The 25,905-nt window shown below is 36.2% G+C and overlaps 1 protein-coding gene across 8 annotated transcripts in view; it reads left to right on the top strand.

Annotated features, from left to right (window-relative positions):
* The window catches only part of PTPN4 (protein tyrosine phosphatase non-receptor type 4), a 187,988-nt gene that overhangs the window by 69,721 nt on the left and 92,362 nt on the right, over nucleotides 1-25,905 (top strand). For 4 of the 8 annotated variants that reach the window (XM_070768928.1, XM_070768942.1, XM_070768934.1 and 1 more), the window contains 7 exons: nucleotides 4,159-4,266; nucleotides 13,748-13,790; nucleotides 13,868-13,967; nucleotides 18,183-18,227; nucleotides 18,490-18,542; nucleotides 18,900-19,020; nucleotides 21,843-21,930. In XM_070768928.1, the coding sequence (XP_070625029.1) occupies nucleotides 4,159-4,266; nucleotides 13,748-13,790; nucleotides 13,868-13,967; nucleotides 18,183-18,227; nucleotides 18,490-18,542; nucleotides 18,900-19,020; nucleotides 21,843-21,930 (558 nt within the window). Of the gene's footprint in view, nucleotides 1-4,158; nucleotides 4,267-13,747; nucleotides 13,791-13,867; nucleotides 13,968-18,182; nucleotides 18,228-18,489; nucleotides 18,543-18,899; nucleotides 19,021-19,210; nucleotides 19,311-21,842; nucleotides 21,931-25,905 lie in introns of those variants that run through there. The other 4 variants (XM_070768931.1, XM_070768938.1, XM_019973937.2 and 1 more) reach the window with 2 other exon arrangements.

Raw genomic sequence — 25,905 nt, forward strand, 5'->3', positions numbered from 1 at the left:
AACCATCCCCAAGAAGAAGAAATGCAAAAAAGCCAAATGGTTGTCTGAGGAGGCCTTACAAATAGCTGAGAAAAGAAGAGAACTGAAAGGCAAAGGAGAATAGGAAAGATATATCTATCTAAATGCAGAGTTTTGAAGAATAGCAAGGAGAAATTAGAAAGCCTTCCTAATTGATCAATGCAGAAAAGTAAAGGAAAATAGAATGGGAAACACTAGAGATCTGTTCAAGAAAATTAGAGATACCAAGGAAACATTTCATGCAAAGATGAGCACAATAAAGGACAGAAACGGTATGGACCTAACAGAAGTAGAAGATATTAAGAGATGGCAAGAATACACAGAAGAATTATACAAAAAAGATCTTCATGACCCAGATAATCACGATGGTGCGATCACTCACCTAGAGCCAGACATCCTGGAATGTGAAGTCAAGTGGGCCTTTGAAAGCATCACTATGAACAAAGCTAGTGGAGGTGATGGAATTCCAGTTGAGCTATTTCAGATCCTAAAAGATGATTTTGTGTAAGTGTTGCACTCAATTTGCGAGCAAATTTGGAAAACCTAGCAGTGACTATAGAACTGGAAAAGGTCAGTTTTCATTCCAATCCCAAAGAAAGGCAAAGCCAAAGAATGTTCAAACTACTGCACAAATGCACTCATCTCACATGCTAGCAAAGTAATGCTCAAAATTCTCCAAGCCAGGCTTTAATAGTATGTGAACTGGGAACTTCTGCATTTTCAAGCTGGATTTAGAAAAGGCAGAGGAACCAGAGATCAGGTTGTCAGCATCCGTTAGATCATTGAAAAAGCAGGAGAATGCCAGAAAAACATCTCCTTCATTGACTACACTAAAACCTTTGAGTGTGTGGATCACAACAAACTGGAAAATTCTTCAAGAGATGGGAATACCTGACGTTACCTGCCTTCTGAGAAATCTGTATGCAGGTCAAGAAGTAACAGAACCGGACATGGAACAATGAACTGCTTCCAAATTGGGAAAGGAGTAAGTCAAGGCTGTATATTGTCATCCTGCTTATTTAACTTACATGCAGAGTACATCTTGTGAAATGCTGGACTGGATGAAGCACAAACTGGAATCAAGATTGCAGGGAGAAATATCAGTAACCTCAAATATGCAGATGATACCACCCTTATGGCAGACAGCAAAGAGGAACTAAAGAGCCTCTTGATTCAAGTGAAAGAGGAGAGTGAAAATGCTGGCTTAAAACTCAACATTCAAAAAACAAAGATCATGGCATCTGGTCCCATCATTTCATGACAAATAGATGGGGAAACAATGGAAACTGTGAGAGACTTTATTTTCTTGGGCTCTAAAATCACTGCAGATGGTGGCTGCAGACATGAAATTAAAAGACTCTTGCTCCTTGGAAGAAAAACTATGACCAACTTAGACATCATATTAAAAAACAGAGACATTATTCTGGTGACAAAGGTTCATCTAAAAAGGTATGGCTTTTCTGGAAGTCATGTATGGATGTGAGAGTTGGACCATAAAGAAAGCTGAGCGCTGAAGAATTGATGCTTTTGAACTGTGAAGTTGGAGAAGACTCTTGAGTATCCCTTGGATTGCAAAGAGATCCAGCCAGTCCATCTTAAAGGAAATCAGTCCTGAATATTCATTGGAAGGACTAATGCTGAAGCTCTAATACTTTGGGGACCTGATAGGAAGAACTGACTTATTTGAAAAGCCCCTGATCTTGGGAAAGATTGAAGGCAGGAGGAGAAGGGGATGACAGAGGATGAGATGGTTGGATGGCATCACCGACTTGATGGACATGAGTTTGAGCAAGCTCCAGGAGTTGGTGATGAACTGGCATGCTGTAGTCCTTGGCGTCACAAAGCGTTGAACATGACTGAATGACTGAACTGAACTGTCTGCTCCCCTCGCCATCCTGGGCCAGTTTTATAAGAATGGTAGAGGGGTCAAGGAGCTGAGTTGCATTAATGTAGAAAATGTATACAGGTTATTCAGTTGGGTCCTTCATTGTGAAGCACTGTTTGAAGCACATGCTTCCTACCATTGATGAAACTATATGAGGCCCTGAAACAGGAAGGGAAGCTCTTTACAAGGAAGATTCTCCTTTTGAACATTGTTACCTGTGGGTTTTAATTTTAAAATTGCTCTGACCATCTTACTTACAGCCTATAAATGCAACATCAGGAATGCAGATTAGAGAGATGAAGAGAAACTTGGTGCTTGATGACCCTTCTCGTCTGCTGTTGCTTTTGCTAATGTTTCCAAAGTGCTTTCCGGACAGATATACCTGTCTACAAGGTTAACAGCATCAAGTGACTTTTACCTTGCTCCTTGTATTTTACTTTTTGGTTGATTGTGGGAAACCTGGGCTTGATCCCTGGTTTGGGAAAATCCCCTGGAGAATGGAAAGGGCTACCCACTCCAATATTCTGGCCTGGAGAATTCCATGGACTGTATAGTCCATGGGTTACAAAGAGTCGGACACGACTGAGTGACTTTCACTTTTCGCTTTGCTCATAATGTGTCATTATGCTTTTCCACTTTGATTCTTTTATTGCTGAACGTGTTAGTAGTTTCTCCATGTTTTATTGATTAGTTACACTTTTCTTTAGAGAGTTATCATTCTGTTTGTTCCACAGCTTAGTAGCTATGGGACTTTGGAAAGTTGGAATTAACTATTACATTACTACAACAGTAGTAATGCTTACATGATAAAATTGGTGTGAGGTTAAAATGAGATATTTTTCTAAAGTTTCCTGTGTACTTGTATAATTAGAATAGTATCAGTTTGCTACAAATCAGTTTCTCTGTTTTTATTTCCCTTTTTGTGACATTATTTATTCTACACATGCAAATTTTAAATTGTATTTAGTCAAATATGTTACTTTCCTGTCATAATTTAAAGGTAAGACTAGGACAATAAGACATGGATTAAATACAGGAGTTAATGTAGCAACAGGTCAAGAAGCAGCAGTTAGAACCGGACATGGAACGACAGATTGGTTCCATATCGGGAAAGGAGTACGTCAAGGCTGCATATTGTCACCCCACTTATTTAACTTCCATGCAGAGTACATCATGCAAAATGCTGGGCTGGATGAAGCACAAGCTGGAAGAAATGTCAATAACCTCAGATATGCAGATGATACCACCCTTACGGCAGGAAGCGAAGAACTAAAGAGCCTCTTGATGAAGGTGAAAGAGGAGAGTGAAAAAGTTGGCTTAAAACTCAACATTCAGAAAACTAAGATCATGGCATCCAATCCCATCACTTCATGGCAAATAGATGGGGAAATGATGGAAACCATGAGAGACTTTATTTTCTTCGGCTCCGAAATCACTGCAGATGGTAACTGCAGACATGAAATTAAAAGATGCTTGCTCCTTGAAAGAAAAGCCGTGACCAACCTAGATAGCATATTAAAAAGCAGAGACATTACTTTGCCAACAAAGGTCCGTCTAGTCAAAGTTATAGTTTTTCCAGTAGTCATGTATGGATATGAGAGCTGGCCTATAAAGAAAGCTGAGCATTGAAGAATTGTGCTTTGAACTGTGGTGTTGGAGAAGACTCTTGAGAGTCCCTTGGACTGCAAGGAGATCCAACCAGTCAATCTTAAAGGAAATCAGTCCTGGGTGTTTATTGGAAGGAGTGATGTTGAAGCTGAAACTCGAATAGTTTGGCCACCTGATGTGAATAGCTGACTCATTTGAAAAGAACTTGATCCTGGGAAAGATTGAAGGCAGGAGGAGAAGGGGACGACAGAGGATGAGATCGTTGGATGGCATCACTGACACGATTGACGTGAGTTTGAGTATGCTACAGTAGTTGGTGATGGACAGGGAAGCCTGGCATGCTGCAGTCCATGGGGTTGCAAAGAGTCGGACACAACTGAGCAACTGAACTGAATAACCTGAAAGCAGAAGACATTTGCAAAGTTCTCCTAATATCTTCTATCTTCATTTTAATTATATACTCTTTGAACCAATTTGCCCCGAGTCAGACTTTTTAAATTACTGTATGATGTGTGGAGTTCTTATGCTCAACCAAGTCATTGACATGAAAATAGTTGCAAACTTACTATGAGAGAAGAGTCCAAGAGTTTTAACAATCTGTAAGTATATAGCCTGTGAGTTTGATTTCCTTTTTGTTTTTCTTCCAGAAACATGATCAGGGGCAAGTTCTGTTGGATATAGTCTTCAAGCATCTTGATTTGACTGAGCGTGACTATTTTGGTTTGCAGTTGACTGACGATTCCACAGATAACCCAGTAAGTTTAAGCTGTTGTCTTTCATTGTCATTGCAGTTTTTCTGTCTTTATACTAGGTCCTTTCTGATTTACATTGTTCACTGATTTTGTGAGTTTTTTTAAAAATTTTAATTTGAATGATTAGAGGTAATTCGTTAGCCTCAAACTTCAGTTTCTTATGTTTTAATCTGTTAGGTTATTTCCTTGGCTTTCATGATCATAAGTCATTCTACTAATCAAATGCCTGTTTCTCTCTCTATATGTCTTAGACAACTGAATGGCAAACCTAATTCATACTTTTTTGAGAGAAATATTGGGCATAAAAGTTATAATATTAACATTAAAATTTTGAAGTAAATACTTTTAAAATATTGATGTATCTTGAGTCTTTCATAAATCAGGCTGTATTAAGAGGAAATCAGTTTTTTGTGGCATTCATGGCAAGCTATTTCTCACCAAAATTCTTAATATGTTAATTGTAAATTTTCCAAGTACAGAGATTTACAGGAGATGCTTCCAAATGACAGAGGTTAAATTTCAGAGGTCTACAATTCTTGGGCATTAAGTTCCTTAGATTATTAACTAATTCCTTAGTAAGTGCAGTAATGATTGTTTTTATTAGAAAGATCACATGATAGAAATAGAAGATACCATGTGATGAATAACAGAAATAGTGAATTCTTTGTAAATTTATATGGTTATACAGTGGGGGTTTTTCACAAAAGAATATGATATCTTTTTCATTAGTAAAGGAGAATGACTAGAAGGAAATGTTTTGTATACAGGGGTGGCTGAACTTTAGAAATCAGTTTGTGAGGCCTTATTAATAGAAGGACTATGGAAAATATGAATAACTCTTGTGAGAAAAGTAGAGTTTCTTTCTGTCTCTTGTTCTCATTTGCTCTCATGGTTAGGTCCTGGATGTCTGAATGAATGGTTAGTGGGAAGTAAATATGAAATGTTAAATATTACTTTTTCTTGGCTTTGCTTACTGATTTTGTGTGAAAAACTTGAAGAAAATGTGGATGAAATAAAGCAAGATCCAGTTAGTCTCAGTGGAAATAAATCGTTTTGTACTGAACTGAAATGAGAAAAGTATGAGAAAAACAAACTTTTCTCATACTGTCTTGACTTCAACAGATGACTTGGGCTGCTCCAAGGGCCTGGAAGAAACAATGTTATTTCTTGATAAATAAATGCATGTGAGAATAGAAGTGAGGAGAAATGACAGTAATGCCACCTTTCACTGAAAGATAAATTGTTAACCAGGCAAACACCTGAAAGGTATCTACTACAATGTGCAATATTGAGATTTAAAAAAATAGATAATTCTTACTTGATCTTACTGACACTTATAGGTCAGACTTTCTAAATATAAGCCTGTCTTCAGATAGATTGAAGAAGTGATTAGTAAACAGAGGAGAAAGAGATAAACTATCAATACTTAACCAGCATGGTCACTAAGAAGGTGTTCCAGAAGGACTTGTATGTGAGACCACATGTATTACAGGAAGTTAAAATTCTGTCACATAAATTTATACACAAGAAGACATTTCTACTGTAAAACAATTACAGCAGGATGAATGTGAGGAAGCAGAAATATTTTGAGCTAGGTTGGTCTTTTTGCTGTCTCCTACTTTTTGGTGGCTTAGTTGTAAAGAATCTGCCTGCAATACAGGAGACTTGGTTTCGATCCCTGGATTTGGAAGATCCCCTGGAGAAGGGAATGGTAACCCACTCCAGTATTCTTGCCTGGAGAATTCCATGGACAGAGGAGCCTGGTGGGCTACAGTCCATGGGGTCGCAAAGAGTCAGACACGACTGAGCATTAACACACACACTTTTTCTTAATTTGTTTTACTTTTCTATCTTGAGCATTCCTTCTGAAATAAGATACATTCCCAGGGGCCAGTTGCTGATGATCCAAAAGAATTCTACCACTCCCTGTGGACCCCCCCACCCCCACCCCGCACCCTACCAGCTTAGAATCATACAGTTTCAAAGAAGAGAACAAATTATTTTGTCTACCACCTTTAATTTTCATGAGAAATACCCCAATCCAAGGACATAGAAGAGATAAAGCCCAAGCTGAAAAAGAACATTAGTCGCTCAGTTGTGTCTGACTTTTTTGCGAGCCCACAGACTGTAGCCCACCAGGCTCCTCTCTGCATGGGATTTTCCAGTCAGATTACTGGAGTGGATTGCAATTTCCTTTTCCAGCAGATCTTCCCCACGCAGGGATTGAACCTGTGTCTCTCAGATTTCAGGCAGATTCTTTATTGTCTGAGCCATCAGGGAAGCCCTAAAGCCCAAGCTACATGAAATTAGACTTGAATCTCCTAACTCCCCCTGCAGGTCTTTTCACAGCACTACAACTTCAGTATTTAAATATTCAGAGGAATCCGTGTAATGGGAAAACATGCCTGAGGAGGAGCCTTTAGAGCACAAATCTCATTATTGTCCCATTTCTGATTGTCAGTATGAAGTGTATCAAGCCTTTAAGGATAATTAACGGACTGAAGGAGAAAAATGCCATTTTTAAAAAGAGAAGGAGTAAGGGCGTGACATTTATGAAATATCTATTGTGGACTTGTTAGTAAACCAAATTCTCACAATAATCTTATGAAACTGTTATTAAAATTTTCCCGAAGATGAAAAACTGAGGCTTACAAAACTTGTTTAGTTACAGAGATAATTAAGTAGCTGAGAAAGGATTTGAAGTCATATTTATCTGACTCCAAAGCCTTTGTTTCTCTACTGAAAAGTATTGCTTCCCAAGAGACAATGATATAGATACACAGGACTTATAAAAATGAACATACTGAGGAGAGGGGGTGATCATGCCATAAAATTACCAGCAGTGATCAAAAGGAATTTGGTAATATTCCTAAAAAATGAATTGTTGTCAATTCTTATTAGTTAACAGTTTTTTTCATCTTAAAGCTTATATATGTTATTTATACATGTACGTGTATAAATGTATGTTGCGTGTGTGTATATATATATATATATATATACACACACATATATACACACTATATACTCACTTTACGGGATCAGAATTAATATTGTCTAGGCACATAGCTACTGATATCAGTTTAACTGATAAACTAAAAAAGCACTTAGCATTTGATTTTAGAGTTATATGTGGAAATACAGAATCATAATTGACTATCCTTTGCTTTAGAATCTTCCCTGGCAACGAGTTCCAGTGCAGCAAACAAAATTACTTAAAGGCTTTGAATTTTGAAATTTCTTCTGCTTTGATTTAAAACTTATTTATCAGAGCTTTACCTGTCAGCATAATGTCTTATATAATAATTTTGTTCAGTAAATATGTATTGAATGAGACGGCAAAATAATGAGTAAATGGCTATAATTCATTATCCATGATTTCTTTAATTTCATACACACTTAATGGTGATGTACCTTGGTGGCCTTTAGCAGCATGATTTCAATAGAGCCTTGATCCTTATATTACTTGTGTGCATCAAGGGTAATATATTTACTTTTTTGTTTCCCCCCAGAGTGAATTATAGTGCCTTTCAGTGAGACAAAGAGTGGACTAAATTGATTATTCTTATACTTATTCTTTCTTCAGTTTCATCCTTCTGATGATAGTTTTGTTATGGTTATGATATTTTACTGGTTTATTACTATTTCCATATCCCCTAACCTTGTGACTTTGAAATTTGAACCTATATCAGAAACACCTGAAGGCTTTTCACAGTTCAGGATTTCTGGACCCTATGCTTAGAATTTCTGATTCAAAAAGTCTGGGGTGGAGCTCAGTAATTCACACTTCAAACAAATTCCGCCATAATGCTAGTGCTGCCAGTTCAAGGAACCACATTTTGAAAACCACTGCTCTAACCCAGTGGGCTGTTAATTAAGTAAGAAATGATTCATAGAAAATAATTTAGTGTACTATTTGAGTTAATTTTACCATAACTCAGTATTCTTGAATTATTTTATCCAGTTTGAGGAAATATAGCAGTTACATTGAGGATGATTTATTTTGACACACCACATTTTAGTACGACATGATTGCTGAAATGCTTTTATTTTCTGTCATGTTCTTATAGTATTTCTCTCACGTTCCATCTGTTTCTACTGTGTACCTCAATTCAACTCTTACTGCCTTTTGTATAAGCCTCTTCAGTAGTCTGCCAAATGGTAGATCTTTTTTTTTGTTCTCTCCTGGTTTCATTTGCGGAGGGAATGGCAGAGGGATCTGGGGTGCAGAGAAGTATTTCACAGAGAATCAGTAACGTATACAGAGTTCCACAGTGAAGAGAGAGGATTGATTTTTCTTTTTCAGTTACCAACTATTTATTGAAATGGTTTATTTTTTATTGTGCAACCTTCCTAAACTCACTTACTGATTCTAGTCACTGTTTGTAAATTCCCTAGAATTTTCTACAGAGATTGTCATGTAAACATATGGTCAATTACATTTATTTAAAAATTTTTAACCAACTCTGTATTCAAGAAAGAAACCAGGATACACGATTGTGTATCAACCTGGTATCATAAGGCCTTCCTAAATTCACTTATTACTTCTGGTATCTTTTTCTTCATTGATTCCTTAGAATTTTCTGTGTAAATCATGTCATATGTGAATAGCAACAGTTTTACTTCTTCCTTCCCAGTCTTTATTTATTTATTTTTTTGCCCATTATTTTTTCATTCTTTGTTTCATGAAAGCTGAGACTATGAGGATACTGATGAATAGAGGTGAAGGGAACAAACTGCCTCGCCTGTTCTCTGTCAGAGGAAAGTACTCAGTGTCTCACCATTAAGGATGCTTTTACCTGCTGGGTTTGTTTTTTTTAAAAAACAGTATAATTAAGGCATAATTGGGTAGTTTAGTTGCTAAGTTGTGTCTGACTGTTGCAACTCCATGGACTGTGCAGCCTGCCAGGCTCCTCTGGCCAAGGGATTCTCCAGCAAGAGTACTGGAGTGGGTTGCCATTTCCTTCTCCAGGGGATATTCCCAACCCAGGGATTGAACCCAGGTCTCCTGCATTGCAGGCAGATTCTTTATCACCTGAGCTACAAGGGAAGCCCAAAGGCATAATTTACATAGGATAAAATCCAACATCCGTTCATAATGAAAACTATCAGCAAACTTGGAAAGGAACATTACTGCTGTGATAAAGGACGTATACTAAGCACAGGTGCATCAGGTAACTGTAGAGTAAAAGCACAATGATATGTCACTGCACATCCATTGGAATAGTTAAAAGATGAGAGTCTCACAGTACCAGGTTTTGGCTAGGATGTGGAGCCACTGGGACCTTAAAAGGATACAACCACTTTGGAAAGTATAGTTTGGCAGTTTCTTATAAACTTGAACATAGGTTTAATACATATCTCCAAGCAGTCCTACCTTTGGGGTATTTATCCAGGAGAAAATGAAAACACATTCTGTGAAACTTTGTATACAAATGATCATAGTAGCTTTATTCATAATAGCTCATTCCTGAATTAACTTCAGCATCTATCAGTAAGTGAATGGATGAAAAATAATTGTTATGTTTTTACATAGTGGAATATTATATGGTATATACTCGATTATTCTATTCATAGTAAATTGTAGAGCAAGCAAAACTTGTCCATAGTGACTGAAAGCAGATCAGTGATTGCCTGGGGGGTTGAGGGGCTGATTGCGAAAGGATACAGGGAACTTCTCAGCGTTGTAGAAGGAGGTCGGTAGTGAGGCCCTGCATGACTTGGACTGTGGATGGAGAATGAGTGCCGTCTGGCTGGACCCACATCCGTATTCTGCTTCCCTTTGGGTGAACGGTTATCTCAGTTATCGGAAATGAATATCATTTCCTTATATTTCCAACTGCTTCTTTTTCCTGGGGTTTTGGGATCTTCCTGTGCATGCACAAGCTGAACCGTCAACCAGAGTTGTGATGGCTTTTATATCTAGACTTGAGTTAAACGCTTCTACTGTTTCCTGTCTATCAGGATTTCCTCCTCAAGGATTTCCTCCGCCTGAACTCTGTCCATTGACACCTCAAGTTAGTGAGACTGTCCCCTACCTTGTGCTGGATTTGAGGTTGCCCTCAGGGAAAAAACTGCAAATGTATAAATCTCACCTATTGCAGTTTTTCTGTTTTTCAAGATTAAACTTGGGTACTGTTTCTTCTGCCTGATTTTGGTTGCTTTCTAATGTCAAATATTGTACATACACACAGAATAAAAATGAGTGCCATGAGCAGACAAGAAATTTTAAGGACTTCTTAGATTCTGTGCTTACAAGGATTAGTGGAAGAATCAAATAGAGGGAATCAAAAAGAGAATGTAGAAGAGAAATATGGGGGAAGTGGGAGAGTTTTCAGGGTGATGCAGTACAGTTTGTCAAACAGTTCACTGAGAAACTGTTTGAAACATCTAGGCTCTTAACCCCTCAGGCAGTGTGTACTGTTCTTTGTAGAATAAATATATTTGTATGTTTGGCATGAAGGTGCAGAGAACTATCTTCTTAGCGATATGATTAATCTGCCTTGAGAGTCCAAATGAATCTTTTGGAAAACGTTTTACAACTAGTAGGACTTAAAACTGAACAAACAAGTGTCGATCACTTTCTATGTACTGATTAGGGAACATAATCCAACAAAATAGCAAATTAAATAGATTTTCTTTTGAAAACCCAAATCCATTAAATATCTATGAATAAACTTTTGATATTACAGGTATCAGAACTTATAGAAAGAAAACCATAAAACTTAACAGGAAGAGATACTAGACGACATGAGTAAATGAAGAAATAGCCTGTTCAGGATGAGAAAGAATGTTATGAAGATTTCACTAACAATTGCTAGTTAGAATCTGAACTGAATTTTTGGGGTGGAGTGAGTGAAGTTGACCCCATCACCCTCAAGTTCATCTTGCTCCATCTTCATGGTTTAAGTCAAGAGTATACCTTCTGTCTAATTGCCATCACTGAGGAAATCTGTGATATTTCCCAGTGCTTGTTAGTGTACTTCTCTAAGCTGTGCCAGCCTCACATATCTTGTATATTTAAACATGTGGATCTATGATATCAGAATGTTTTGAAGGGGAACTAAGTGAGGAAGGCAGGCTATGGGGAATTAAATGGTCCCAAATTTTGATTTTAGACAGACAGTAAAATAAATATAATTTATGCTTTTTTTCTAGAAAATATGCAGGAAAAAAATCACTAGATTAATAAATACATGGGTTAGAATGTGGATAAATGGGTGGATACCTAGGGGGAACAGATGTGTTAAGTAGGGATAAAACCATCTGATTATTGGCACAGAAATAAAAACTGCTGAGTCATTCAACAGGGTTAGTTAGCCCTTCACCAGATAATTTTAGTAGATGTTATATGCTATATTTTGTGCCAGGTACTCACCCTTTCAGCTTTGAATAAATCAGATATTATTCCTTACCTTAACGAGTTCATAATCTACAAAAGGAGATAGGCAATAAAAAGTAAAACAAACACATTGCAATTAAAATGTTACAAAGGAATTTAATGTTCCTTACCAGAAGGAAAATAACTAAGTAGATAGGAGCTTTGTGATATATTTTTGATAGGGCAGTCAATGAAGGCCTTTCTAGTGAAGTGAAATTTAAGTTGAGACAGATAACAAAAGACGTCAACCATGGTAAAAGCTGGGAAAGGACATTCTTTGCATCAGGATGCTTGGAATTGAGGCATCTTGGAGAAACAAAAAGGAGGCCATTATGACTGAAGCTAGGAAAACTTCAGTGGAAGAAGTTAAGGAGACAAATATATCATTTAAATATGAAATCTAAAAAAAGGATACAAAGGAACTCATCTACAAAACAGAAATAGAATCACAGATGTAGAAAACAAACAAGAGTTACAGGGCAGGGAAGGAAGGGGGATAAATTGGGAGATTGGGACTGACATATACACACTACAGTATATAAAATAATTAACCAATGAGGACCTCCTGTATAGCAGGGGAACTCTACTCAATACTCTGTATTGGCTTATTTGGGAAAAGTATCTAAAAGAGAGTAGATATGTGGATATGTAAAAAAAAATTTGACAGCCACAGATCTGGAATTGTCAAATCTGAACTGGACACCTATTTTGATGGGTATTGTAAGGCTTCTAAAACTTAGCAGGAGTCTAGAATTGCCTCTTTGAAATATACATTTTTTAAATTAACTGAGGCAAATAAAACATTAAAGAAATAAAAAAAGAAGAGGTAAGGAGAGACCATGTAAGCCATAGTAAGGCCTTTGGATCTTACATTAAGAAATTATCAACAGATACCAAGCAAAGGAGTGACACTTTTAAAAGACTATGCTAGGGACTTCTCTGGTGATCTGGGGTTTGGGATCTTCCTGTGCATTCAAAAGCTGAACCGTCAACCAGAGTTGATCCAGGAGGCCTGGGTTCAATCTTTGGTAAATTAGATCCCATGTGCTGCAACTAAGAGTTTGCATGCCACAACGAAGGTCAGAGATCCCAAGGGCCACAACTAAGACCCAAAAAGAAAAAAAAGTAGGACTAGCTTCTGGAGGATGAAGGATGAGAGGAAGAGAAGAGACAGACTACGATTATTAAGAGGCTAAAGGATGGTAGCAGAGTAGGTGGAGAAGAATTGTTAAGTTCTAGGGATGATTTGGAGGTAGAATTAGTTGGATTTGATGTGTTGGATGTTTTGGACAGTGGAAAGAAAAGACTTGTGGATTACTCTCAGCCACTTGTTGTGTGCACTTTATTGGGTCAACTGTGGGTGGTAGCAGGATACTTTATAAGTAACAATATATAAGCTTATATTTTTCTAGTGCTTTGAAAATACTGCTGTATCTATGACCTCGTTTTGTGTTGTTTTATTTTTTTAACTGAAACATTGGCTGTTGAAATGTTTTCTGAATTTATAGTTTTCCTGAAATAGAGCCTAAGTGGCATTCAGAAGTGTTTAGACTATTTGAAATTTTCATATACAAAAAAGCAGTCTTTCTCTAAACATTGTCTCTTAAAAAAATTAGTGTGGGATGTTTTTAGGGGGAGTATTTTGTTTTCTTTTTTGAGGAATAGAGAAGGAGTTAAATTTTTTTCATAAGAGTAGATTTTCATGATTTGTAAATTTTGTCTGAATGAGAGCATAAAGCCAAGAGTATTTTTATGAGAGATAAAGAGAATTTTTAAAAATTGATAGGCTGTTAATACTTAACAGAATCAATTCATATTGTAGTGATGAAGCATTTTTACTTTTGGAATAGAGGTTATTACACACTATAACTTAATGAGAAATTTAAATCAAAATCTTAAATCACAAATATATTCAGTACTTTCTTGTAGAATTTTGTTACATTTGATATGAGTGTGTAATTTAGTGATTTTTTTCCCCCTCACCTAGTAGGCCTTTTCAAAAAATGCAATTTTTAGCATTAATCTTCAAATGGAATAGATTTGCAAGAATTGATGTATTAGTTCCTCAAGGAAAAAACAAATCAGTCTTACTTATTTATTTTTCAGAGGTGGCTGGATCCAAACAAACCAATAAGGAAGCAGCTAAAGAGTGAGCAAACATATTTACTTGATGTTATACAAATATACTTTATAAAGATAAAGGATTAATATAATCTGATTAATTAGAACTGCTTTTATTAATTCTAGGAGGATCTCCTTACAGTTTGAACTTTAGAGTCAAATTTTTTGTAAGTGACCCCAACAAGTTACAAGAAGAATATACAAGGTGGGTTTATGGAGCATATTTTTACTTGAAAATATTGTCAAAACTCTTACAAAATTTTGAAATTAGGCAAAAATACATGACCATGACATAGTTCTGAGCTTCCCTGCCAGCACACAGAATAGGTTGTGGATGTTTTAAGATAAATTTCCTCCTCCACTTTTAGATGGCTGGGAGAGATTTAGGAGGTTGTAACCCTAGGGCCAGCTCATCCAGCCGTAAGCAGCTTCCTGAACCATGTAAATACTAACTTTGTGAAAAATGGTTCAGAAGCACTGCTGTCACTAATTGTAGTAATTAGATGATGCTGCAGTTGTATTCCAGGGATTCTGCATAGTGACAGTTATCCAGTTTTTTTTTTCCCCCTTGTGAAAGCATATTCCGTATTTTACTTCCGTTGAAGAGAGCATAGACTTTATTAAATGCATAACCATTGTGTGTAGGAGTGATGGTCAGGAGGTGTCTTTGTAGAGCATGCTGGCAGAGAGTTCACTAGCACATTCAGGCTGAAAATCCCCACATCACTGGCCATTTTAAGTTTGATCTTCATTTACAATTAATCCTGTTGTCCCTTCTACTTGACATAATGTACACAAGAATGACCCAGATAAGCATTTTGACATCACATAAATGTTAGGTGAACTGTTTAAGGTAGAAATCATGGGGAATAATCGCAGTGTGGTAACTGTCATTATTAAAATAACTTGAATGATAACCTTACGTATTGCTTGAAAGACAGAATTAGTAGTTTTTGTTTTTAAAGACAGAATTAAAAATTAGTATATTATACCTTCCACATGATATAAGAATATAGGTCATTGACTATATTCAGAATTACTCTAAAAGATAGGTGACAAATTAAATATCTGAATCCCATGGACAGAGGAGTCTGCTGGGCTACAGTGCATGATGTTGCAATTAGTCTGAAAACACTGAAGTGATTTAGCACGCACACACACCCCTAAAGCTATCTGTAGGTAGGCTGTTAGATGTTAATGTTTTCATTATCCTTTAGAATACTTTGGTAAAGTGGAGAAGCAAAGCACTGTTGAGAGTCCTTTGCTATGTGTTTGTTGTGGGGCAGGGTGTTACCGTTTTTATAACAACTCAGGAATATAGATCCAGGATTAGGTAGTCCTAACCTTTGACACTAATAATGTCCAACATAATTTATCTTGAAAGGCAAAGTTGTATCATATGAAAGCCTTAGTTTAATATTGTAACTCTTAATCAGTCAGATTTTGTTGTTGTTAAATAATTAAAATAATAGGATCTTTTGTCTTAATAAATAGTTCTCAGTATAATAAAACTTTCCCAAATTTTGGATGAACTTCAAGGAAACTGCTCTGAATTACTGAAAATTGGGAATTATAAAGCATTTTAAAATGCATTTTTTACTGGTACATGGAACTTGAAATCAAATAACCAAGTATTCCATAATATGTATTTATGTAACTAGTTTTTAAATGTATATGAAAAATAAAAGACCAGTAATTTTTAATTGGATTTCTAACGTGTTTAATGTTTATGGAAACATTGTTAGCATAAACAATTAAAATGTCAATTTTAGCTATATTCATAATTTACTTCACTCAAAACAGTGTCTTTAAATTTCTTAATAAGCTTGATGTGTTGGTTCTTTTATAGCCTGTGTTGAAACATAACCAGGGAATAAATGTTTCACTGATAATTAAAGTCAAACTATCTTCATGAAGTAGAATAAAGTAAAATCACGTTTGGTAGTAGTAGTGGAATTGTGCTAAAGTTTATCAGTCTAAAATATGTTTTCCCTAGAAATAATGCATTATTTTAAAAATCCTTTATAATGTAATGTCCTGGAATCTTGTAACTGGTGCTTTTTGGTAAAATGAGTAAATGGCAAATTTTAATTTTATTACCATTTATACATCAAGGATTTTCTACCCTATTTACAAGTTAGAATCACCATAGGGGAGCTTTAAAACATGCTGATACCATGGCCAGACCCCTAGATATTCTGATTTAATAGGTATCAGATGAGACCTGGCTTCCAGGTGGTTCTATTAATAATATGCAGCCAGGGTTTAAAAAAAAAAGACTCCTTTAAAACTTTAGTGGTTATGGTCATGAGTAGGGTAGGACACCCTTAGCCACAGTTGCTCAGTTTTAAGGACTGCTTTAAACCCCACAAAAAGGAAGTCTGCTGTGCTTCCTTGTCTTGAGATTCTTTTTTGTATTAGTGGTTAAAAAAAGAAAAAAGAATTACAGACCTTTCATCAGGTTAAATGTCATTTGTATTAACAGGTGCTGGCATAACTAGAGTTGGCATTTTCTTAGGAGTCATTACAGTACACTGGAGAAGGCAATGGCAACCCACTCCAGTGCTCTTGCCTGGAAAATCCCATGGATGGAGGAGCCTGGTGGGCTACAGTCCGTGGGGTCGCGAAGAGTTGGACACGACGGAGTGACTTCACTTTCACTTTTCACTTTCACGCATTGGAGAAGGAAATGGCAACCCACTCCAGTGTTCTTGCCTGGAGAATCCCAGGGACAGGGGAGCCTGGTAGGCTGCCGTCTATGGGGTCGCATGGAGTTGGACACGACTAAAGCGACTTAGCAGCAGCAGCAGCATTACGATACAAACGACATTTCTTTCATACCTTTTCAGTGCTTAGTATATTCAGTACATAGTAGGTGTTTAGTGCATGATATGCTATTATATTATTTTTACAACTTAAACAGATTGTCTCTACGTTTAGGTCAGTCATTATTAATCTATCTTAAAGGTCTTTAATTGTCTTTAAAAATTGGACTTTTATCACCATATTTAGGGCCCCTCGGATACATATACTAGGCAAGTGATATTACTTCCTTTTTACAAATAGAGAAACTAAGGCTCCACCAAATTTTAAGTAATTTGCCAAAGATCATAGGCTGGTTTTACTTAGGACTTTAATTCTGGTTTCCACTCCATCAGTTCTTACTGTTCAGTGTGTAAATCAAAATTCAGGAAGCATAGATGTTATTTGTATAGGATTTACAGTATTATATCAAGGATATACACATTTCAGTCTTAACTATAAGACTGTTTCCCACCAGAGATCTTTAACTTTTAATTATGAAATCAAGTAAACCAGATAGAAATATGTTGTCTTGGGTTGAGTACATGGATAATATTGTAATACTATATATTAAGCCTCACAAGGAGTTTATGTACTTCATTAATATATGAAGCCAGGATATTTGTATCAGCTGTTTTATATCTGATTCTCTGAAAGATCTTAATTACATTCTTTGGTAATTTGATTGTCATGGAACTCTTTAATAACTGGAATAGCCAAACAACTAAAATTTTAAATAATTTTGAGTCTGTGGTGTACTTTTTTTAGTGGGGTGAAATGAAAGTCTTAATTCTCTGTTTAAACATTAAAAGCCACACAATTTTATCTTCTGCCCACATGATACAGCACAGGTGCCTTTACCCAGGCACCAATAAACCCAGTGAGGGAATGACTGTACCCACCAGAAGGGACAGAAGGGCAAGGCCATCTTGTGAGCAACCTTGGTATTCTTAGTATAGGATACTTAAATTTTTGTTGGTTTTAAAGGAAATTGGCTACTTGGCAATTTTAATAGTAGAGCAACAGTAAGGAAGGGAACTCCACCCCCCCCCCCCCCACCCCCCCCCACCCCCCGCCGCCCCCAATCAAAGAGAACTGTCTTAACTCAAATGAAGATGGAAAAGTGCTTTTCTACAGTTAGCAACTTCTTGTTGCCTGATGCTGTAGTGAGCAACATAGGCTCACTATGTTGAGCTGGCCTCCTGGCTCAGCAGAAAGAGTGACTTTCTTCAGTTGATCGCTAGTATGTTGCTACTGTCAGTTCTCTGTGTCTCTTGACTTACATTTCCTGTGCTTTCCAGTTCTACTTTTGGCAAACACCAATCTTCAGAGTATTTCTCCCTGATCTTCTTCAGTCATGTAATTCTTAAAATCATGAGAGTTTTATAATAGAAGCTAGGAAACAAAATATTTGAAGTATAAAATTTCATTTATCAAAGAATTCTAAATATTTGGATTCATGAATTTATGAAAGTTTATTTTAAAATATCTTTACATGTGCTAATATGTTCATTATAAAAGCAAATATTTCAGTTTTATTTGTTAATGTAAATATACAGTTTTTAAAACTCTAAATTTTGTAATTCCAATAAATACTAATTTTCTTTTTTTCCCCAAGGTACCAGTATTTTTTGCAAATCAAACAAGACATTCTTACTGGAAGGTGGGCTATTTTAAATTTTTAGTAATGGGCTTTAAAAATACTTTTAATTCTGCATTTAGTAGTTTGTGATCATTGCAAACAGATTATCTACTGAAAGATGGCTCTATGTAGCATGAATTCCTTTCATCAGATAAGTTCATTACTTAATAGTTAAACATGTAAATCACCTGGAAACTTCAAGTGTGAATAATATAATTTAAATTATAGTGCTTTTAAAATTATTGTGTTTAACCTTGGGTTATTTTCTGTTTTATTTTATTAGATTGCCCTGTCCTTATAATACTGCTGCTCTTCTGGCTTCATTTGCTGTTCAGTGTAAGTATCAGCCCAGTTTTTGGCCAAATAGCATATGATTGCATGGTTTCTGTTGATAGAGCATTACCTTTAATGTATGAGTTATTCAGACGTATGTTACCATACAGAAAAAAGTGACTGCACAGAAAACATAATAAAACATCCAATTAGCAATTACTTTGGTTCCTGGAAAGACTTTTCCTGAAGTTGTTTCAGACCTAGAAAAATGTTAAATGTGTCATTATAACTTGCTTAAATGGTAACAGTAGAAACAGATATTTTACTTCCAGAAATATAATGGAATTCATGACATTGTTGATTTGGCAGTAAAACTTGAATATTTGTTTATAAAGTGTTAATATTTTTTCCATTTATTAGCTGAACTTGGAGACTACAATCAATCAGAAAACTTGTCAGGCTACCTCTCAGATTATTCTTTCATTCCTAATCAACCTCAAGATTTTGAAAAAGAAATTACAAAATTACATCAGCAACATATGTAAGAATTTATTTACTTTTCTGCTTACTTAGTAAACTTCTTGATGATATCTCTTCTAGAGAAATGTTTTAAATTATTTCTAATGTGGTTTTATTTACTTTATATAGAACAGTTGCTATTATATAAAATAGTATGATTACTATAAAGAAATGTAGGTAATTTATACTAAAAAATATCACTTATTTCATAGAATGCATGCATGCTCAGTCATGTCCAACTTTTTGCAACCCTGTGGACTATAGCCTGCCAGGCTGCTCTGTCTGTGGGATTATCCCAGCAGGAATACTAGGGTAGGTTGCCATTTCCTTCTCCAGGGGATCTTCCTGACCCAGGGATTGAACCCACCAGTCCTGTGTCTCCTGCATTGCAGGCAGATTCTTTACCTGCTGAGCCATCAGCGAAGCCCATTTCATAGAATATATGAGGCTTATTTTCATGTCTGTTAAGAAACATAAAGCTATATGTAAATAGACATAGCATTTGCTATTCTACAAAGTTGCCAGTTCTTTAAAAAGGAATTTTAGAATATTAATAATGTACTCATAATATACAAATCAATCTACTTAGCATTCTTTTCTAGTTTTTAGCTGTGTGAAAGAAATCCATTCTGTTCGGTAATGACTCTACGTTAGTCCAACTCTTTGCAACCCCATGGACTGTAGCCCACCAGGCTCCTCTGTCCATGGAATTTTAAATGAATAAAAAACATTCTTTTGAAATAGTAACATTTTTCATTCATAACAATATTCAGCATTGATATTTTGTGAGTCTAATTTTCTGTGACATGAGTTTTCAAGAAGAGATTCATTGCTTTGAATAGAAAGTTGTATTGTTTATTGGTTCAGAGTTCAGTTTTGCTTTACCACACTTTTCAAAATACTCCTGGAGTATTTTGCAGTGTTAGGTATTGATTGAAAGACTAGATTCTAAGAGCCTGAATCAGACTCATTCAATCTGGTTTGAAATTCTAATGAGGCAGCTTACTATCTTAAAACCTTGGCCCAGTCACTCTATTTCTCTGTTTCCTTATATGTAAATTGGGGATGATAAAGTGATCTACCTCTGGTGTTATTTTACGGATCAGGTGAGTTTATATATACAAAATACCCAGAATAGTGCTTGGCACATAGTAAGCACTGAAGAAATATTAACTCTTAGTAAAAAGAAACTTACTTTCATTGAGTAATGGCCCATGTGTCAAAAACAGGTTAGCAAACTATGACCCCCTGCCGCCTTTTGTATGGCCTACAGGTTAATAAAAATGGTTTGTACATTTGAAATGGTTGAAGAAAATCAAAAGAAAAATAACATTTCATGGCACATGAAAGCTTGAGAAATTTCACTTTTCCATGTCCATAAATGAACATTGGCACACAGATTCCCTCATTGTTCTACATTGTTAACAGCAGAGCTGAGTTGTTGAAACAGAGACCTCAATGGCCTGAAAGCCTGAAGTACTAGCTGTCCAGCTCTTTCCAGCAAAGGTTTGCTGACCCCTAATCTAAAATAAGACTAATGACTGAAAATTTTAATAGATTGGCTTCATGAGGTGTGGGGACTGTTTTGTTCTAAAAGTAAATGTCATTTATTATAAAAGTTCTACACATAGCATATCTGAACTAAGGGTTTGAAGATAAATCAGATTTTTAAAAAATTTACCAATAATGAAAAGCCTCTTCTGTCAGAAGAATGTTTGTACATTTTACAAAGTGTTGGTTATTTTGCCTTTAAGAAATGATTCTGCAAACTTTTAAAGAAAAAAAAAAATGGAATCAACCAGTTTAACTGTGGGGCTTGGAGAAAAAGTAGAGTATTTACTTAACTTAATTGAATTTTATAGAAAACTGAAGTATATCTGCTTTTTTTTTTTTTTTTTTGAGGAGTCCTATTTTTATGTTCATACATTGGCAAGCTGCTTACTCCCTTTTCTGGTATCATTAATGAATGGTTATCTTTGCATTTTTAATTTGCTGCTTTTGCTCTGCTAGAGCCTGATATCAGATAACCAAAGTTGTTAGAACTATATATAATAGAACCTTTTTAAAGGCTTTGCATTTACAGTAGTAGTTCTCACACTTATGTTCATAAGAATCACTGGAATATGTCTTAAAATATAAATGATTTGAACCCCTTTTATTCTAATACTGGGTTGTATAGAACAGTACTTCTGAAACTATCTGTGATGGAAGGCCAGTTTTCCCCACAGTCTCTCATGGAACAGTACTTCTGAAAAATATAATAAAAATGAATCACTCGAAAAACAAAATGGAGAAATAAACAAAGGCTTTAAAAATTACAGTTGCTTTTTGTTGTCGTTAGATGCAACAGATGTAAAATAACTCTGCCAAAGTGCTACGAAAGGCTTTGACGCTCTTAATTTCTGTCCTTGTTACGAGTCAACACCTGTCTGGGCACCACACCCTGAGAAACCCTGCTCTGGAGCTCGCCCCAAAGACTGCATATGTCAGAAGTACCTTGTGTGATTAAAATGCACATGTGGAGTGTAGACCAAATTTTGAAGAATACTTGTTTTGGTCTGAGAGTGACTTTGTAACATCCATAAGTATAGCTTGGAACTTTAAAAACTTGACCCATTCTTGTGTTTCTGGAAAATAAGAACATATTCTACAAAATAGTTAGCATTACTGAAAATGTACCCTCCAGAAAAGGTAGCTGTTACTGTACATAACTAAGAGGAATAGTCGTACATTTTGTATTTTGTAAAAGATTTAATTAGAATGCCGAAAATTTTCTAAATAACCTTTATGTAACTTGGTCATATTGTGATTGTTACAGTTTTTAACCTAGTGATGTTTTTACAGAGGCTTATCTCCTGCAGAAGCAGAATTTAGTTACCTGAACACAGCACGTACCTTAGAACTCTATGGAGTTGAATTCCACTATGCAAGGGTAAGTGAAGAAAACATTCTGATGTTGAGTTAAGCATAAATATTCAGTAAAAAAAAAGTTTTTAATTCCCTGATAGGATTAGGCAACAAATGGAATAGTGAGTGCCACCAACATTGCAGTGACAATGTCCTTTGAATATAAGTAATTTTACTAACCCAGTCACTCAAGATTCATTACCTGACAAGAACCATGAATTTTACATATTATTTTTCTTCAAGGTAGTGTGTTACAAGGATAATTTTTGCTGACCATAAGAGACAGTGCCTTTAGAATTTTTATTTTGCAAACTAAAAATTGTTACAATAAAAGTAGTTATTTGTAGTTTTCATTTTTATGGAAATCATTATTATAAAAGATGATTCCACCTCACTGAGGCCTGTGTTACTACATTCTTTTCATCATCTAGTGATATCATTATAAATTTTTACTTATAAAGCACAAAATCAATTGTATTTGCATATTTTGGTTTTCCCCCTACACCATCCCTTTGTTAACACGAAATTTTATAATTACTGGCTTTTCCTGTATAACACCCTAACTTCTTGTTCACTGTGTCAATTTGATGCTTCCAGAAGACTGTTATCCTCCTACTGTAAGCATACATGTATGTAGCTGTCCTTTGTTTGTGTGCCTCGTCACCTCGATTCCTTTTTATGATTGTTTTATCAAGAGGTTATATTCCTTTAGAAGTAATTATCAAGAGGTTATATTCCTTTAGAAGTACCTGAAGTACAGCTGTTCTCTATACCTGATGAAAAGTGGGATTATAGGTAATCATCAGTTGAATTGGTAAATAGGTTTATGTTTTCTTGGGACAACTACTAAGCCTCATAAGGATACCAGCTTGAAAGGAAGTTAAGTTTTCCTTAGGTAATTGTTCTGAATTTATTTTTGTATACAGACATACACATACCCACAGATAGATAGTAGTTTGAGAACTGAGTCCTACTCCATGTAATGGTTTTATATAGGGCTTCTTTTGGCCATTTTCTCGGAGAGGAGGATTGATTAGTTCTTACTTTTCGCAAAGCTTGTGTCAGTCATTCCTTTAAAAAAAATCAAATGACTTGCTTTAGTCACATGACTGTATTTGGTAATTCTGAGCATTTGTGACTTGAAAACCTGTCTGGTTTTCAGACAGGTTTACCTTGAAGTGTTTAAGTAAGTTCCTCTTGAACTTTTTATATTCTTTAAAATGGGCCCTTCACCCTTCCTCTCTCTTTGTGGCTATTACTTTTGGACACAAGTTGTCACTAGATTTTGTTTTTTTATTATAATACAGCTTAAAACAAATGGAATTGTAAATATGTATACTAGTCTGTGGTTAACAGTAAAAAGACCACTAAAGTCAGTCATTTTAGTCCTGAACGGTTTTCTAAAGGTAGTTTAGACTGCTGTCTGCTTTCTTTGACTGCTGTCAGTGAAGTACAAAGAATGTTTGTTGTTATTCTTCAGTCTCTAAGTCGTGTCTGACTCTGTGCCACTCCTATGGACTGTAACCCACCAGGTTCCTCTGTCCATGGGATTTACCAGGCAAGAATACTGGAGTGCCAGTTTCTTCTCCAGGGGATCTTCCTGACCTGGGGATTGAACCTACATCTCCTGCATTGGCAGGCAGATTCTTTACCACTGAGCCTACCAAAGAATGTTAGATATTCCTTTTTTAAATTAAGTGACATGGTTGGATCTCATACATAATTAACTTTTATTTTTTATTGATTTGCTTTTTGTTGTTTAAATTATTACATTGTAAAAAAAAACTCTCAGAAAACCATAAATGTGGAGTACCAAATTAAAGGAATTTTTAAGTATTTTGTACAGACTCCAAAAAAAATGAGCTAGGAAAAGGTGTTTCTATTGTATATGGATATGGAGAACTTAAGAAGATGTGCAGATGTTAAGTGAACGTGAAGGGAAATTTTCAGCATCAGAAACAAAAAGGGACAAAGGGAAGAGGGAAGAGGACACATAAAGAAAATACTTGTTTTAACTGAATAACAATATTTAATTGAATATAAAATAATACTTTATTTTGAAAAGCAAGGTAAGATCTTTTCTCTCTGCCTGTAGACTGTAGGCTGAAAAAAGATCAGGGTGGAACCAAGTTATATATAGCAATCTGCAAGATATGAAACATCTTAGAACCTTCTTTGTGGTGCATCTGTTACATGCCTTGTACATTGTAGGCACTGAGGATGACTCAGTGAACAAAACATCAGTCATCCATGCCCTCGTGAAGCACACTAGACAGTGAGGGGAAAAAGTTAGACCTGTACAAACAAACATTTGAGAACATGAAAGGGAAAGTACAGAATACTGTGGGATCCTATGGCAGGAACTTCTAATTGAGCTTGGGAGCAGAGCATAGGGAAGGCTTCTTAGGAGTAATTCACTGAAGCCAGAAAAATGAGTAAGAATTAATTAGCTAAGATAGTAATTCCCATCACAGACCCATCAAGATGAAGGAAAACCTGAAATCAAGAGGGAACATGGCTTGGTTGAAAACATGAAGACATTTGGTATGCCTAGAGGATTATATGAATAAGAGAAGTGTAGAAAAGTAAAGAATGAATGACAACTTCACGATTAAAGGGAAGGAAAAAAGATTTGAGGGGAGGGAGCATGGGAATATTTGTTTCTTAAAGTAACACAGTAAATACAGTTTTTCTTGGTGTTCAGTTGTATGAATTTTAACATGTGTAGATTTGTATAACCACTGCCACAAGCAGAATACAGAACGATTCCATCACCACCACCCCTGCCTTGCCCCTAAAAAACTGCACTCCTGCTCCGCCTAAGTAGTCCAGCCTCATTCTTACCCGCAGTTTCTAGCCACAACTGGCCTATTCCCTGACTCCATAGTTTGTCTTTTCCAGAATGTCTTATAAATGGAATCATACTATAGTATGTAACCTTTTGATACTGGTTTCTTTTACTTAGGGACTTCCCTGATCACTCAGTTGGTAAAGAATCCACTTGCAATATTGGGAGACTTGGGTTCGATCCCTGGGTTGGGAAGATCCCCTGGAGAAGGGATAGGCTACCCACTCCAGTATTCTGGCCTGGAGAATTCCATGAACTATGTATGGTCCATGGGGTTGCAGAGTCGGACACAACTAAGTGACTTTCACTTCACTGCACTTCACTTATTTTAATTAGAGTAATGCATTTGGGATCGATCTGACATACTGTGCTTCAATAGTTTATGCCTTTTATTGCTGAAGTGTATTCCGTTGTGTGGATGTACCATGGTTTGTTTCTCCATTTACCCATTGAAGGATATCCTGGGTTGCTTCCCTAATTTTTGTTTCTTTTTTTTTAATAGGCCTACTGCAAAAAATCATTTATAATTTCTATATGGGTTTAAATTCTCATTTATGTAGAGTGCAAATCCCAGAAAGGTCTTTCTAGATCATGCAGCAAGTGTATCAGTTCAGATCAGTCGCTCAGTCGTGTCCGACTCTTTGCAACCCCATGAATCGCAGCACACCAGGCCTCCGTGTCCATCACCAACTCTCGGAGTTCACTCAGACTCACGTCCATTGAGTCAGGGATGCCATCCAGCCATCTTATCCTCTGTCGTCCCCTTCTCCTCCTGCCCCCAATCCCTCCCAGCATCAGAGTCTTTTCCAATGAGCCAACTCTTCGCATGAGGTGGCCAAAGTACTGAAGTTTCAGCTTTAGCATCATTCCTTCCAAAGAAATCCAGGGCTGATCTCCTTCAGAATGGACTGGATGGATCTCCTTGCAGTCCAAGGGACTCTCAAGAGTCTTCTCCAACACCACAGTTCAAAAGCATCAATTCTTCAGTGCTCAGCCTTCTTCACAGTCCAACTCTCACATCCATACATGACCACAGGAAAAACCATAGCCTTGACTAGATGGACCTTTGTAGCTTTATATGAAATTACCAAATTGTTTTCTAGAGTACCTGAGCCTCATTGCATCCCCACCAGCTTATTTACAAGTTCCAAT

This window comes from Bos indicus, chromosome 2 (assembly GCF_029378745.1).
Source record: "Bos indicus isolate NIAB-ARS_2022 breed Sahiwal x Tharparkar chromosome 2, NIAB-ARS_B.indTharparkar_mat_pri_1.0, whole genome shotgun sequence".
In the NCBI taxonomy this organism is placed as follows: Eukaryota; Metazoa; Chordata; class Mammalia; order Artiodactyla; family Bovidae; genus Bos; species Bos indicus.